General features: G+C 41.9%; 1 protein-coding gene across 1 annotated transcript in view; it reads left to right on the top strand.

Annotated features, from left to right (window-relative positions):
* Positions 1-16,911, top strand: part of LOC128383277 (NACHT and WD repeat domain-containing protein 2) — a 43,888-nt gene that overhangs the window by 10,845 nt on the left and 16,132 nt on the right. The window contains exon 4 of the mRNA XM_053342880.1: positions 10,532-10,648. Within this exon, the coding sequence (XP_053198855.1) occupies positions 10,532-10,648 (117 nt within the window). The remainder of the gene's footprint in view (positions 1-10,531; positions 10,649-16,911) is intronic.

The raw sequence follows: 16,911 nt of genomic DNA, 5'->3' as shown, positions 1-16,911 counted from the left end.
TTTACACAGCAGTTAGTGCCTCGAGGGGCCCCCAGAGCTACATGCAGAGGTCCCTATCCCTTTAAGCGGACAGAAGGCCAGCAGAGATAAGGCTTCCATCGGTGAAGGCTGAAACAAATCTAGCTGTGGATGAGACAGCATGATGTGAGGGCTTTTCCTTTGTTGTTGTCTGAGAATTGCTGCGTTCCCCCTGTGGTGTCCAGTGATCATGATCATTTGCATTGCAAATCAAAATCAGTGTGAATGGAAAGATTACTATCAGAGGTTTGTTTGTTTAACAAATCCAGAAGAGCCTTCCAGTCAGGGGGAGATTTGTGCCATAGATTGTTCCTGGAAGTATATGAGGAGGTTTGTTTCTGATGAGGGACTTATGACCTCTGAATTGTTTCGTAGGATGTATTCAGTGGGAGAGTTTGTAGCTAATTCTCAATTCATGCTTAGAATGATCATGGACAGCTCAAAGCACGTATTAAAATGTGTACAAGACTTAATGCAAATCATCTCCGTGCCCAAGGACTGTCCAGTCTTTGTAGTTCAGTCATTCAGTTTTAAGGAAGTTACTTGTTGACTTTGGTCCTAATCCTGATTCTTGTTCTAATTCTTGACATATTGAGTAACAAAACTACAATTTGTTGCATGCAAAGCTATAGTTATTTTAAGCAGACTTGTGATGCTATAAACAGGCAAACTACTGTATGATTCATTACTTTGTGGTTCTTTCCGGTTTAAAGGTTTAGAAAAAACAGTATTGTCCATCACAAGTCAGTGCACATGAATTAAAAGCATGCAGATAGAGTTAAAAATTTACACACTGTTAAAAATAGCACGGCTCTACAGGACGTAGCAAAGTGCAACTACATTCCTGTGTTTCACTCGAAATTAATGACATTTTGGTTATATTTGCTTTGGCCAAAGGAGGTTTTATAGTAGTGAATGATTGGAGGACTTTCATTGAGCGATGAAGGGTCCTATATGATGAGTATTTTACATCTAAAAAAAGGTCAAAACAAAAAAAAGATATTCTCAGTCTTTCCAAACACAAGTTGAATGTTTGTTGTATTACTCCAGTTTATTCTTAAGTTGGACTTTGGGGTAATGTGCTATAACTGGGGGCACAAAAACACCACTGTAACCATGCAGCAGAAAATGCTGTGTCATTTAAATTGTCACGCTTGTATTATAGGATATTTCCACCACGTTTACACCGAACCACACCTGACTTTTGTGAGGCTTATGGCGCTTTTCCACTACACAGTTCCAGCACGACTCAACTCGTTTTTTTTTGCGTTTCCACTAGGGATAGTACCCGGTTCCTGGTACTTTTTTAGTACCTGCTCTGCTGAGGTCCCAAGCAAGCCGAGCCGATACTAAATGAGTCAAGTCGAGTCAAGCCGAGTCGAGCCGAGTAGTGCTGGAACTGTGTAGTGGAAAAGCGCCATTAGCCACACCTGTAAGTGCTAACATCTGCCCATCATAATGAAAGCATTAAACCTGTCTGTTGACACATCTGCAACTGGTGGTGTCGATGGAACTGCATCCAAACGTAGCCCAGATATCGCTTAGTGAAAACAAAATGCTTAACAAATCCCTTGTTCCTAAAATTTGGAAATTGTTCCAATTGTCAAAGTTGTTTATCGCTTAGCTAATTTTTCCGAAACTACGTTACCATGTTTTCATAAAGAGACAAAAGGGACATTCATTCTATTGCGTGCAAAGCGATGTGAAGGCCGCCATAGGGAAAGTCACAATTTGAATACTTGATTAACGACATTGAACAAAAACCCTCTCATTTGTTTTACACCTAAAGCAAGTAACTCTGTGTGAATTAACATAAAAAACATGCAGCACTCACGTAAGGTCAAAAGGTCGAAACTGAATTGACCAGACAAAAAGGTACAACAATCATCTTTCCATCTCTAGAAGGCTTGTGCGTGATAGACAAGCATGAGATAATGTAAGAAGGGCAAGGCAGAGACGTTTTGGCTCCTGAACCTCTGGCCACGTGTCTGTCTGGTGATTCAGCTCGCTGTGACGAAGCGTGAGCTGAAATGATTATGCAGAAGGCCTGGGAGTTAATACTATGACTCACTTACTCTGGTCTCCCTCCCCCTCATCCTCCTCCTGTATCCGAACCCCCCCCTACCCACCGTCCTCCTCCCCACTCCTCATCCTCACCCACGCCATGTGAGAATTGGCAAAAACCACAGTTTACTGAAGCTTGATGATAATTTGCACCAACACATGTGAGTTAACATTTTTAGTTATGAATCACTTTATGTGTGAAAGTAAATACAATTTTAGTATCAACATATGGCGTCTTGTAACGCAAGTTGATTATTTTCCTTGCAGCATTCATTTTTTTGCTTTGATTCGTAATTTATATGACCCCGCCCTCGCCTTCCTTCCTTCAGTACACACTGTCTCTCACACACATCCGCTGGCGTACACTGACACACATATGCCAAGCTGATGAAACTCAATTCTCCCCGGTCCCTCATCACTTGACTCAGTTTCCTTTCAGATCGCTCCCTTAAGAGGATGGAGAAGGATCGCAGGAGATGGAGAGAGAGATATAGGGAAGGAAGAGGGCGCCGAAATCCAGCCTAGGGGGGCAAGGGCCATGTCCTCATTCAGTCAATATGCTGCAGCAGCGGCGTGGAAGGGGCGGGTGGGGGGGGGGTGTGGATCAGTCATTGTGATCCCCTTTTTACCATTTTTCCCCCTGTGTTTTTTGCTCTTTCTCTCTTTCATCACTCTATTGTGTGATCACTTTTTATATAAATACACAAAACAGACACATGAGGAATGGAAACAAAGGAGTGATGCCAGAGATACACACAGGATCAGGGTCAGATGAGGCTTCAGACAGCATGGTATTATGCTAGATTTCTGATGATGTGTGTGTGTGGTTTGTCCTGCTTCGGTGGAAGCAAACTATCTAGTCATGGACAATTTGGTGTCATTGATTAGTCACTGATCAGTGGACCTTAAGCTTCTTAGTTGAGTTTTTAGCCACTCAAATAGACTTATCCACCATCTGATTATGTTTTAGCCCTCTCTTGCAGGGAGATGAGATTACTTTGAAATTAGTTTGGGAGAAAAAATATTGGCATGCCACTTTTGCCCGGACCTAAAAGTGCTATGTAGTGAGCTCTTCACAGGTCCACTTTATTAAGTTTAATCCTGCTGTATTGCCACCAATCTTGGATCTGTATATGGATCTGATCGTACGTTAGAAAGAAGGCAGAGGAGAGGGTGAACTTTGAAGTGCATGGGAAAATGACATGCGTGGCTACTGGTTTCATCCTGCTTCTTAATTGATGCTGCATCATGCTGCTGCCGCCAGTGTAAGTGATCTATTAGGGTCTGTGGGGTTGTATCTAATTATCCTCTGATCTATGCAGAGGAGGTCTGATTGTCCAGAGGATTAGGTGTTTTTTTTCTGAAAATCAAATTATGTTTGTCAGGTTCAAGTAGTATTGCACCGGTCCATCCTAGATTGGGGCCAGACCTGTGAAAACCTCTACTGTGTAGTAATTAAGCCCAAGTCAACTTTACTTTTAAGAATTTGATAGTTCATGATTAGAAACCAAAAAAAAAGAGTTCTTGTGAGGTGCTGACACTAATAGCAGAATTGAGACAGGATAAATAGGAAAAAGTGCTGCACGCTCAGCTTCATTTTTAATTCATTTGATCACCAATGTTTCGATAAAATCTTCACAAACACCCTGATGAAAACACTGTCGAAACGTTGGCGATTAATTAAAAATGGAGCCAACTGTGCGATTACTTGCATTTTAAATCAGGTGAAATACATAATTTAATGTTGAGTGTAATTCTCTTCTTTACAGCCAGGAAACATAATAATACTGTATGTAGAGAGTCTTTTTAGATGGATCATGCAAAGTGGGAACATAGAAAACAGCACAATTCAGTAAACTGGTTTCTGGTGATTCACTTGTGATAAGACATGCAGGCATCTATCAAAGCTGGTCTGAAAAGGCTTCTGGATCTCTGGATTTGTGTGAAAGGCATTTTGATGAAGCGGTAAGCAGCTTCTTCAGGATTTGCTGGACATATTACATATTCACTGTTATTATGTTGGTGAGATGCCACTGTAGTAACGCCAGCTGTTTTTCTTCCACCTACAAGTGCGATTAGTCTATGGATTCACTCCTCAGTCCAGTTTTTTTTCGTGGAGCACATGCTAGAGGTTGATTTCTTATCCATTACTGCTCTTAAATCCCTGTTCCTGTAATTTTAACCCTCATAAATCACTGTATTACAGTCCATTCAACTTCCTCCCACATCCAGGAGTTAAACTGAATCTCAGAGTTATGGGAAGCAGCCCCATTAATAATGTGGTACCTCATACCATCACATAAGGTTGCCAAACTCATTGACCGTCTCACTCACTCACTCACTCACTCACTCACTCACTCACTCACTCACTCACTCACTCACTCACTCACTCACTCACTCACTCACTCACTCACTCACTCACTCACTCACTCACTCACACTCACACACACACACACACACACACACACACACACACACACACACACACACACACACACACACACACACACACACACACACACACACACACACACACACACACACACACACGCACAGCAATTATAATAAAAGTTTCCTGGCCATATCTGTGAGATTCTGTTCAACGGCTGTCACTCAGACATCTTCCAGCACTCACAACACGAATGGAAAGATGGGACATTTCATGAAGATTTTTTTTAAAAAAAAGGAAAGAAAAAAGTCTATTCATTAAGTCTATTATGCTTGCACTGTAAAAAGGATGGGAAATGTCAAATTGGCTTCCTCAAAAATAAGATGCAGTGCTCTTAGAATATGTCACCCACTTAAACATATAGCTAATAATTTACTTTTTAGCAGCACTTGCTTGTAAAAAAGGTTTGTCGACTTTTTTCTATGATCTTCATAGCTTTTTGTAGAAGTCAGCTCCTCTCTCAAGTGGTTAAAAAGCTTTTACTTGCAACACAAATTAACCATATGAAAGAAAATGGAACAAAAAAGTGTTTCTGCTTGCCCGATTTTATGATAGGAAGTTTCACGTCGGTCTAGATTTCTGCTGTGTCTTCAGACTGATACTTTTTAAAAATCGAAAAAACTTGAGAAGGAGAATCCAGTCAAAGCATCAACCCTGTTTGTTCCTCCCTCTTCCATCTGTTTACCTGGCTGCCATCATTATTTTATTGTGTGCCATTCTTCTCTCAGTCTGTTTCTTTCACTCTTTGGCAACAGGCCACTATCTCCATTCACTAGCCTGTTCAGAAACTGTTGTTTTCTCTGTTTAGTCTCTACAGGAACACATTAACATGCCAACTGCCTCCACAGGAATGATACAGACAATCAACAGAGATAATCAAAAATCAAATATGAAATAAATCTGAGCCTGCAGTTGCAGCTGTATTTGTTTAACCATGGGAGAAGTATTGATTTTGTAAAGAGGATGTCTTATTACCTCCGGCATGACTGTTATATTTCCACCACTTCCAATTTATCTCTTGTCAGCACGATATCTCAGGAAATAAAGAACAGATAGACCTAGAAATAACATGACTTGCGTTGGTTGAAATAACAACAAACTGTTTTTTATCCCTCATCATAAAACTGACAGAAACCACATTATACAAGACTAAATATAATTCAAAAAGAGACATTAACACATTTTAGTGCAATTAAATATCTGTTGATGAAGAGTGAGTGAATGAATGGACTTATAGCAATTGGTTCACCAAGTGCTAACAGTATGTGTACACTATAGAGTTCACATGTATTGATCTGAAAATGTAAACATAGCATTTTTTGGCCATTGAGAATAAGCAGAAGCTGTGTGGACACTTTGACTTCACTTACAATGTTTAATTTATCAATGCTAGCAGATATCCTGACTATGTAATGGAGGTATAAAATTGAATTTCCCCATTGGCCTTTCTTTAACTTGTTGTAAATTCTCTAATCCCTGTTGTAGAGCATTGTGCTGGCAGTCAGTGTATTCTCAAAGTTATTGAAATGCTTGCAAATTTAAATTTACACACTCAAAAAGAAACCAAATTATTCTTGATATCTGAGGTGTGTGCACCGGCTGGCCAGCTGAAATTGCTGCTTTGTTTACCGTCCGTCAACATTACTGCATCGGTCAACAGAGTTGTGATTAGATTTTCCCTGCGGGGTTTGCTTATCAGCTCGAGGAGCTTCCAAGTCGTGTGTGCTCCCATTTAGCTCTCAAGCACCTCCATCTGGCATCGACGCCATTAAACAAACAAAACCTCATCTCATATTAAGAACGCTGGTCCCAAAGCTTTTACCACACAGAGCATTCGATTTCATTAAAGGAACTGTCAGCCGTACAGTTGCTATCAAAAACTGCCTGCTGTGCAAAATGTGTCTCTCTGAATCGTTTTACTACAGGTCCGTTCGCTCCTCTGCTGAAGTCATGTGACCCCATTACTTCATGTCTTTGACTGGCTCTTAACCTTAACTTGCTATGGTTGAGCTGCAAGGTCTGAAAAACTGTGCAGTGTAATTACCTCAGTGTGTCAGTGCTTGACAGATTTTTTCGAAGGCCTGTGAGGGGAAATGTCCTCTCTATTGACAACCTCAATCAACTATAATAGAGATCACTAACATTAAAGTCTAAATACTTAAAAGGTGCAGTGTGTAGGATTTACTGGCATCTAGTGGTGAGGTTGAACATCTAAATACCCCTCCCTCACCCTTCCCTTCCCTTCCCTTCCAAGGACGTAGGAGAACATACGATCACTACAAAACTCGCAGAAAACAAGAAAGGCCAGTGTTTGATTTGTCCATTCTGAGCTACTGTAGAAACATGGTGATGTAACATAGCAGCATCTATGGAAGAGGACCCAATCTTTATGTGGATATAAAGGCCTAATTCTAGGTTCAGTTGATAACACACTAATTAAAACATACTATTATATATACTATCCTGCATACAAATTAAATTCCAATTTCGGAATTCCAATTTCAGCCAAGTCTGTTCTTCTAGACGCCTGACAATTATACATACTGCACCTTTAACTTCCCAACATGTGATGTGACTTTGGCTGTTTTTTTGGGGGTTTTTTTTCAAAGTCAGATTTATATTTAATATCGCTGCAAAAATTTCATATTTTGCCACAGGTTTGGTGCCAAAACCTCCACTTTCTTCAGGCGGTATTCATCAAACATTCTTAAAGATTCACGACATGTTCTTAATAAAAACTGCCCCCCAGTTGGAGAGCTTAAGATATATTTATGTTAGCGCTGAGTCTATTTTTACTGTTGGTTTTTTTTTGCCTCAGAGGCTTTCTGTTGGTGGCGTTTTTCCGCCTTTTCCTCGCCTGATTTCATGCCCTTTCTTCCTGGGCATCTTGGGCATAATTCCAAAGTCTAATAGTCTAACATTCAATAAATGAAAAAAAAGCTTCTCCTGCACTTGACCTGCCATGTGCAAACACCTTCCAAGGGCATTAGAAAGCTGCTTAGCAGAAGCTGCTTCGGTTCTTACGTAAGCAACGGCAACCCCCCCACTATCATAGTTTAGGGAAAGGGTGGTGGGGGGGGAGGAAAGTAATCAAACGGAGAGAAACAGCAAAGATAGAGTTGGCACGAAAGAAAAAGAGAGGAGGAGGGTGAAAAGACACAAGGAATCCATGAAACGTTTCTAGCCAAATCCATTCCCACAGGAGTCATCTCTTCATCTAAATGTGCCTCCTTTAAAAAAAAAAAAAATCTCCCTAACTAATCCCCTCTTTAAACACTTTTCCTCTTAACTTCATGTGTCCTTGCCCATTTTTGGATAAACATTCCTCGACTTTGTGTGTTATGTCTGCTTTCCCCCTTTTCTCCTTCATCCATCTTTCCTCTCCCTCCATCCTCCAGTGAAGCGCAGTGGGTGACGGGGCAAATTTAATCAGCAGATTCTCCCCACACACATGCACACAGCGAATAGATATGACTAATGTCTTCATTTAGCTTTTAATTACCGCGCATCCTCCCAATCACCTGCTGAAACCCAGTAGTAAACCTATCGTAATCGGGGCCGCTCATCTCACTTCAACCACCCCCCACCCCACCCCACCTCCCTCCCTCTGGTCGTTGTCGACACAGGTTTTTCCACACATGTGGGATGTTGGAAGTAGATTAGTGACATTGATACACAGTGACTGATGTGCCAAGCAATGAGTTTTCCACAATAGGGCAACATGAGGGATGCGTATCATGTATGCACTATATAGTAGGAGTAAGTTGTTTGTTAAGCAATTATGTCAAACATTTGTAACTGTATCTTCTCAAATGTCGAGATATTACATTCAATATTTTTCATTTTGACACAGGGCTCAGGGATGCAACCAACAATTATTTTCTTCATTGATTAATCTGTCAGATTTAATTGACGGTCTATAGTATGTCCAAAAATGGTGAACAATGAGATACAATCAATCAGTGTTCCCCAAAACACTATTGGCGCTTTTCCACTACACACTTCCAGCACGACTCAACTTGGCTCGACTTGACTTTTTGTGTTTCCACTAGGGATAGTACCTGGTACCTGGTACTTTTTTAGTACCTGCTCTGCTGAGGTTTCAAGTGAGCCAAGCCAATACTAAAATGTGACGTCGACAGACTGCTGGCCGCTGATTGGTCAGAAGAGTTGTCGCTGGAAGAGTCATGAGCCGTCCCACACAAGAATCAAACACAGCATTTTAAAATACCGGCAACATTGTTACAGCCACACCCGGCTCAATTTTCTTGCTTTGTGTGTGACAGAAAGCCACATACAGCAGCAAGTACACCATGTCCTCCATGTCCTCCATTGGTTATGTGTTTGTGTCGTGTATAAAACGAAGTCACGGCAGTATCGCGGAGCTGTGCTATGACGACCCCGCCCACGTTGAGTAGGTACCTTTTGTAATGGAAAAGGTCGTTCCTGGAACCGAGTCGAGTCGAGCCGAGTAGTGCTGGAACTGTGTAGTGTAAAAGCGCCATATGTGATGTCCTCAAATGTCTTGCTTTGTCCCGAACTGTTTATTGTCATTGAAGACTAAATATACCAGAAGATTCACATTGTAGAAGTTGGAATCAAAGACAGTATTTGGTGATTAGTTTTTTGTCTGTCGATTAATCGGTTGCTGACAAAGGTGCTGTGACTGTCCAAAAGGTCAAAACACAAATCTGAGGCTGTGTGACAAGGTCAATGTACAAGTAGTCACAACCCAAAAGGATGGGATCCACTAGTTTGCTTGATAATGAAAACAGTTGTTAGTTAGCAGCAAGGAGGAAATATGCAGGTAGTTGACAGCTGTATCCCTCCAGAGCGTCGCAGCTGCTCACAGGTGCACAGTAATAATCAAGCAGATGAGCTGAGGTGGAGCTCCAGCCCTCCTGCTGCTCCTTCCGATAATGGCACTGGCAAAATCTCTCCTAGACTGTCAAAGTGAAGCCCATGCACTCTCAGTTTCAGTGCCGTCCGGTTTGCGTGGAGGCTGCCAGTCACTGCTGTTCTCTGCCACACTGCAGATGTGTCAGTCATCGTGCCAGGCTAAACTCATTTGAGCTAGCTAGTCTAGTGAGCAGCAGAGCATGAAGGGAGACAGCAGCCCTCTCCGCTGAATCACTTTGGCTTCACCTCACCCTCCCTCCACCCTTGCTCTATCCTTTACCTTTTACTCCTCGCTCACTGCCAAGAAAGAAAAACTAGAAATACCGATTCTAAGAGAGAAGAGAAAGATGGGGGAAATTTGCAATAACACTAAATATTTGGGGACTGAAACCTGAGCCTCCAAGCAGCAAAGGCCATCAAGTATTATGTATCTTATCATAAGCCTCATGTCAGGCCCCAGTCACCAGGATGAAAGCTACCATAGACCCCAGGAAGCTGCCAGTGGGAGGGCTTGTTCTCATAGAAGAGCCAGAGCCAACAGCTGCTTAGCGTGGGCCTCACACACATTCACTCAGGCGTTTCCTCGCCCTCCTTTCCGTCGGTGGGAGTTTCCCCACTTTGGTGTGTTTACACTGTGAAATGTCTGAACTGCCAAAACTTGCAACATATGGGTTGAGGGAGACCCCCTCTGCTGTGTGTGTGTATCACTCCCTTTTGTTGGTCTCCAAGGCTGAGAGGGTAGTAGTGGTTTTTAAGTAAAACAGAGCAGGTGTGTGCAATAGTAATGGCATTAGTTCAAATTAGATTTTAGAGTTTAAGTCTACGGATCCCGCTTTGAGCCCTTTTTGCTTTTGCCAATTATACTTTCTTCTATTTGTATAACCTCCAAACTTGGCTTCGGGAAATCTAACATTTGCTTGTTCTTAGAAAAGAGTAGAAGAAGTTGGTTGCACTATTTATTTTACTCTATACTAGCAATATTTCAAAAGGACAACAGGTTTTTTTTCCCTATTTACAGATGTTATACTCAGACTTTAATATGTGTTTCTGCTCTTACTCAATCACACATCACATTTTGCTTATGTCTGTGTGTGTGTACAGGTGGTGGATCTGTACTGGGGCGTAGATCCAGAAGAATGGGACAGTCCAGAGCTGCAGCGACTCAGAATGAAGCTCCTGGAGGAATGTCTGAAGACGTCAGCTGGACCGTGTTTTGTTGTGAGTATAGCCTACTCAGTACTGCTTACACTACAATTACAAGTTCAAGTGTAATATGTTACATTACATGGCTCTGATATGACATGAAGACTGGATTGTTCCCAGGTTATATGGTTTTGAAAATCTCATAACATTGTGAGATTACCTAATCATTATAAAGGCTTGATGATGATTTTTTCGGAATTAAAAAAAAAGCAACGGAAGTGATAAACGTGACACTAGATGCTCCGTCATCTTTGCTGTAGTGTGATCAATAATAAAGTATCTTGGCCAAGCATATGGTGAAGTACTGAAAAGCCACGAGAAGCTAAAATTACACTTGTATGAATGAGTTATGTGAAAACCTCTGCAAGGAGGGAGAGAGTGGCATGACGCGTAATTACAGCTGACATTTTAGTGATATTTTTTAGATAATTTTAGGCCACATCACATCAAAGGGGAGGGGGGGGGGTTAGTCAGGAACGAGGAAGGAAAAAGACGACGGGATGAAAAATGGATGGTGAATTATTCAAATGGAACAGATTCGTTCCCAGAGGTTGGAATTGAGGTGAGAGATCACAGGGAAAGGTAATGTATTATGGGTAGGACAGGAGCCCTGGTGTCAAGGGAGCATAATCCCCCCCCTCCCACCCTCGCCGACTGAATTTTGTATTTCCCTCTGCTCTGTCTTCTCCCTCCCTGCATGTTCTGCTTCCTTCTGCTTCTCAGTTATTGTTTTCTTTCTCACACACACAAACAAGCGCACTGCATTTTTATGACTCATTTCCAACTTATATTCAGTGGCGTTTCACATTTCCCTTTTCACATACTTCAAGAAAACTCTTCATACAGGGAAAACTGCTTCGAAAACACAAGAAATTCACTGAAATCACATGGCTTTATTGGCATTATGGCTTCTACCTCGTCTTTCCACATGTGCGTGAAAACAAACTCAGCACAGCAGAGTGTGAGGAGTGAAGGTCATAAACTCACCCCCCGCCCCTCTCTCTCTCTCCAAACACATAATTAAGACCCTGACACCTGCCTGTACATGGAATCCACTCACTGTGCACCAATTTAGTCCATAATTGTCACAGTAATCATAATAAGCCATTTTCATGACAACTGAGCAAACTCCATCAGCAGATAAAGACCATTAGATGCAGCTGAAACAATCAGGAAAAGTTAGTAAGGCCTAAGTGGACCTTGAATTAAGATGGTGTGAAAATGAGAGTTCCTATTTTTTCTGCAGCATGAAGGCATCACACTGCTCAAGCCAAACAACAACCAAAGGAAATCAGCTCCATCACCACAACAAATGAATAGCCAGTAAATGCAGATGGGAATTCAACACATAGATAACAGCAGCGTAGCAGAAATAAATAGACAGTGCTACAGCAAAGCAATAAAACAGCCTGCATCATCAGGAAGAGAACACACTACTGAGCAGAGCCATCAGGCTCATGTAGCTTAGCATAAACAGGAAGTATTTACACTTACCTCTGTAAAGTGAGGTCATGGATAGGAAAATCCCTTGTCGGATTTAAACTTGAAGTGGCATCTCTGACTCAGAGCGCTATATGACAAACAGCTGACGAACACAGTCAGGAAACAGCAACAGCAGCATTGGCACTGCAGTGTAAGCACATTTATTTCCTCCACAAAGCCATCATGAAACAATATGATCAAAGGGTTAACAGGTAGGCTTAGCTTGAAATGCTAAAGCAGCAGCACAGTTTAGTTTGCATCTGAGCAGTTCAGTAACAAGGCAAAAGAGTGAAGCTGTGTACTGAGAGTTTAAATGGCCCACCCTCTTGTAAAAGGTGCGCTTGATATGTTGCACTTGATAACACTGTGTGGAGTGTGTCACCTGAGTGTAGCTCTCTCTCGACCCCTAGGTGGTGCGCGGAGGTACTGCAGGGGAGTCGCGAAAGTTTTGGTTGATTAGACATTTTTTTTATGGGCCCTTGCAATTTTTTCCACAAATTGAAATGTCTTTAAATACACATTAACATAAACACACTGTAGTGAACAGATAAATGGAGGCAGAAGACGTCTTTCAGTCAGCAATGCACACATTCAGCGACACACAGGAGCTCTTTCAAGCTGGGCACCAGTTCATTCATAACACCTGTCCGGCTAACGAGGAGGACCCGCCCCTATCGCTGTTGTGCCAATCACGAGGCCGTACCTTGCACATGTTTAAAATAAAAACATGAATAGCTATATGAATCCATATTGATAGCGGCACCCTGACGCCCACAAATGAGATCCAATCTCCCAGAATCTGGAACCAGCAAGAGCACGAACTCGAGACTGACTGCGCGCGCGCGTGTGTGTATGTTTGTGCGGGTGTGTGTGTGACGATCAATGCTGCGTGTGTGAGAGCAAAGTGTCCTTATGGCTCTGTGTTGCCGCTTATTAGACCGATCGCATCCCCACCCCACTCCACCCGGACCAGCACCAATCGCAACCCCCCCCCCCCCCGTCTGGTATTATTTGAATCTCTTAGTATTGAATGCACAATAACAAGGTGCATTTATACATGGCACTATAGGACCAGTTTAATATAAAACACAATTGTATACAATATGAGTAGGGGGTCCCCACTCCATCTCTCCATCAGTTTGGGGGCCTGGAAAACGTTGACGACCCCTGCTCTACATGATTTGGCTGGATGAATGAAGAATATTGTCCATCTACTCTAATCTATGTCCAACTTCTTTCTCTAGATTTTGCCTCCATGTAGGAGGTTTTGTTACAAATATTGCATGGGTGTCTTGGCATTGACCTCTGTGTTTCTTACAGTTGGCTGCACTTAATGTTGGTATTCTTGGAGTTTAAGATTTCCCCCACTGATTACTTGTTTTTGTCACGCTAAAGTTTTCAGCTCACTTGGGGAAACTTGATGTCACAGCCTATAAAGCCTGTTTATACATTGCATGCGATATTGGTCCGTGCAGCATGAGCTCAATCAGGCTAAACTGGGCAGAAATGATCAGATCTTAGCTGAAAAGTGGCGACACAGTCTCCCCCCTTTTGTGCTACTGGCTCAGTGTTTGGATGCGGTGTTGTACATGCTGCACTGATTCCATTCATTCCCATCAGCCTCGCCGCCTTCTGTCCCTGCTGCAATTTCACCATCTTAACCCCAGCTGACCCCAAGCAACACCACACAACACACTGAGGGAAAGCAGACATACACACACACATAACTACAACTCTTTTTCTTCCTCTGTTCCGCTTATCTCTTCTTTTTTTTCACTCTCTCCTGCTTTCAAACCACACAGGCACATATAAACACAGCATCCTGACCCGAGGCATTTTCTCTGTCATGAGATTGAGAATCAGTTGGGGTATATTTTAAACTCTGGGTGATACAGACTCTTTACAACCAGATACACACCCACACGCTCATGAGATAAACACACATCTATAGTGCACATCCTCCCCATCTGGCTTGTTAAATCATTAATGGCATATTCTAGTAGCCCGCTCTCTGTGGAGAATGTAGCTTTTTATGCCCAGGACCTCATAGTCACTCCATAAAAATAAAGTCCCATTCAGACTTGTCAAAGCCAGCTGCTGCTGCTGCGGTCCCTGCAGCCCCAGCTCCCCGTCACCACACAGGCCAGCCAGCCCTGTTTCCAGGACTGGGGAGCTCCTGAACAGAGACGGCGGGCCCTTTGATCAGAGACTTGGATCCTCATTCATGACAGTTCTGGGTTGTCTGGGCCATCTCTGGAGTCCCGTTGTTTATTTTTACAAGGGGGGGTAGACCTAGATATCTATGTGAACACGGGGGAAAACGTCAGCAGAATTTCAGATCTCATTGGTTTTTGCACATAGCAAACACATAGAGATTTGTTTAACATTTCACTCTTCTAATTTCTCTTTCAAAAAAATCTTTCAAACTAAATTCTTCACCCATTCAGTCCATCTCAAACACAACCGCCCCACGATGAGAATTGCTGTCACATGTGCCTGCAGAAACCCAATGCATGGATCAGCAGGTGATGAACAGAAGATAGAAATAGAGGAGGCATGGTGTGTTTCTATCACAGAGAAAGAGTGAGTTAAAGAGATGAGGGGAGGGGAGGAGGGAAGGATGGGAGCTCAAGATGGGAATAACAGATTCCCTAGAAACACTACAGAGGAAACACAGACACAGGACTGGAACAACTGGAAGCTTTTAATACCCCATTTAGTGCACACACACATATCCTCATTCACTTCCCTCTTTTAGTATTACGGTATCAAAATAAGTTTTGATATTACGTTATTATCCATTTTATTGCACAGCAGTAAAACACCAAAAAAAAAAAGTTCTTTTGATTTAGTCCATATGCGTGGCCATCAAGATCGTTGTTGACAGACTTGTTTTTGCTCATAAGACAGGCAGTCAACTGTGATATAACCAGCTTTTTTTCTTTTTTTTTATTGAATACGCCAGTCTTTTCTTTATGAGTAAGAATCATTCGCAGCGAGTGTCTTTCAAAGGGCACGACTGAACACAAGACAGGTGGCGGCGCAGGATTGTTAAACACACTCGCACACAAACATACACACACCACACCTGGGTGAGGGGGGCTTTTATCTAACCTGTCGATGCAATAAAGCTGGTTTCCATAGCGATAGCAAGGGGTTGGCATGGTGATGGTGTCATTGACCCGGAGATTAAGCATGACAATGAGCCGTGAATGTTTTTTTTTTTTTTTTCTTCTTCATCTTCCTCTTTCCTCTCCCCTCCGCTGCTTTCCAACAGGCTCAAATTCCCTCATGTAAAAACTGCTAAAGCTTGATAAATGCCTCAAGGACGCATATTGGCGCACAGTATGCAGCCGTTCATCCACTTTTACTGCCTTTTTTTTTTCTCTACTTGTCTACCCATGTAGTTTATCGCATGTAAGAAGATAGTTGAGCATAATGTAGCTCTTATTTTCTCCTTCTGCTTCTCCCCCCATTCACTAAACATGATGTAACTGCTAACATGATAGCCCAAACTGGGTGGTTTAACTCTCATCTTCAGTTGAAGTTGATCGACAAACCAAGTAATGTGTCCCTAGAGTCCAGCAATGGCAGAAACTTGATGAATGAATAAGAGAGTGCCTAATATGATCTTTGAAATCATCTTTTTCTGTATGCTTGTGCAAAGATTTGATTGAGACCAGTTTGAAGCAGCATGTTGCACTTCTAACGACATACTAATTCAAAGCAGGTGCAGTATTGATGAAATAGTGTTCAAACTGGAGTGAGCCTGCATACTAAATACATTTCATTTTTGAGAGTGTTGTTGAGTATTTTTCTACGATGAAATGCAAGAGGAATACAGAGGAGCTACAAAAAAGGATAAAGATAAAATCTTTGTCTTTAAATTTGTGCTGTTTAAAAAATGATTATATAAATAAATATTATAATAATTTATTATAATATAAATTTTATTTATGACGTTTTCCAAAACTTTCAGACTCTTTGCTTTTCAGTGGCTCTCAGCCCCTATTGTCCGAAAAAAGTATTTAAAAACACATCACAAATATATAGTTTCTTTCTTCTTTTATTTTCCTTTTGTAAAAGGCAATGTAATTCCCTACCAGCATGGCACTGTGGTGTTTTGCAACCATTACCCAAACAAGAGTAAATAATGCACTTTTAGGGACTATTTTTAGCGGTGGATTGACACACGTTTATTGTACTGGTGAGAATTTACAGCAGGACAGTGTAGGTGGGATTGGATTGGGATAGGTTTTGGACAACAATTGAGATCTGTGGCACAGAGGAATAATCCAGTCAGAGTAGGGTTCCATTGACAATAAGAAAAATACAGAAGATTGTCATCTGTATCCTCTGACAGTGACATGAGTACACATACTGCATTCTTTCATGTTCGGACAAAAAACTTACCTTAAAAACAGTATACTGTTACATACAACACTACAAATAGCATGTACTGTAGTGTAAAAGCTTAAGTTTAAATCAAGCGGCAACTACCACGACTTGAGGCTGAAGCCAATGTAGAAGTACCTTAAAGTGCAATACCACCAACGTCCCCTAGATGCCATTATTGTCATTATGGTCCAAATTGTTATTAATTTTGACACTCTCACAACTGAGCTGGTAGTCATTTTTGGATGTTATTGCACTGAAGCACAGTCAAGTTTAATGTAACTTGATTAGTTTTGACTGCTCATTGTGCCCATTAAGCTAGCTTTAGCTTCGATCTGAGGTAGCGAGGTGTGTTTCCAAAGCGTGAAAAGCTACAACCGCACTGCTTATTTGGAAGGTCC

Source organism: Scomber japonicus, chromosome 22 (genome assembly GCF_027409825.1).
Source record: "Scomber japonicus isolate fScoJap1 chromosome 22, fScoJap1.pri, whole genome shotgun sequence".
In the NCBI taxonomy this organism is placed as follows: Eukaryota; Metazoa; Chordata; class Actinopteri; order Scombriformes; family Scombridae; genus Scomber; species Scomber japonicus.
This window is presented reverse-complemented; position numbering and strand designations above follow the sequence as displayed.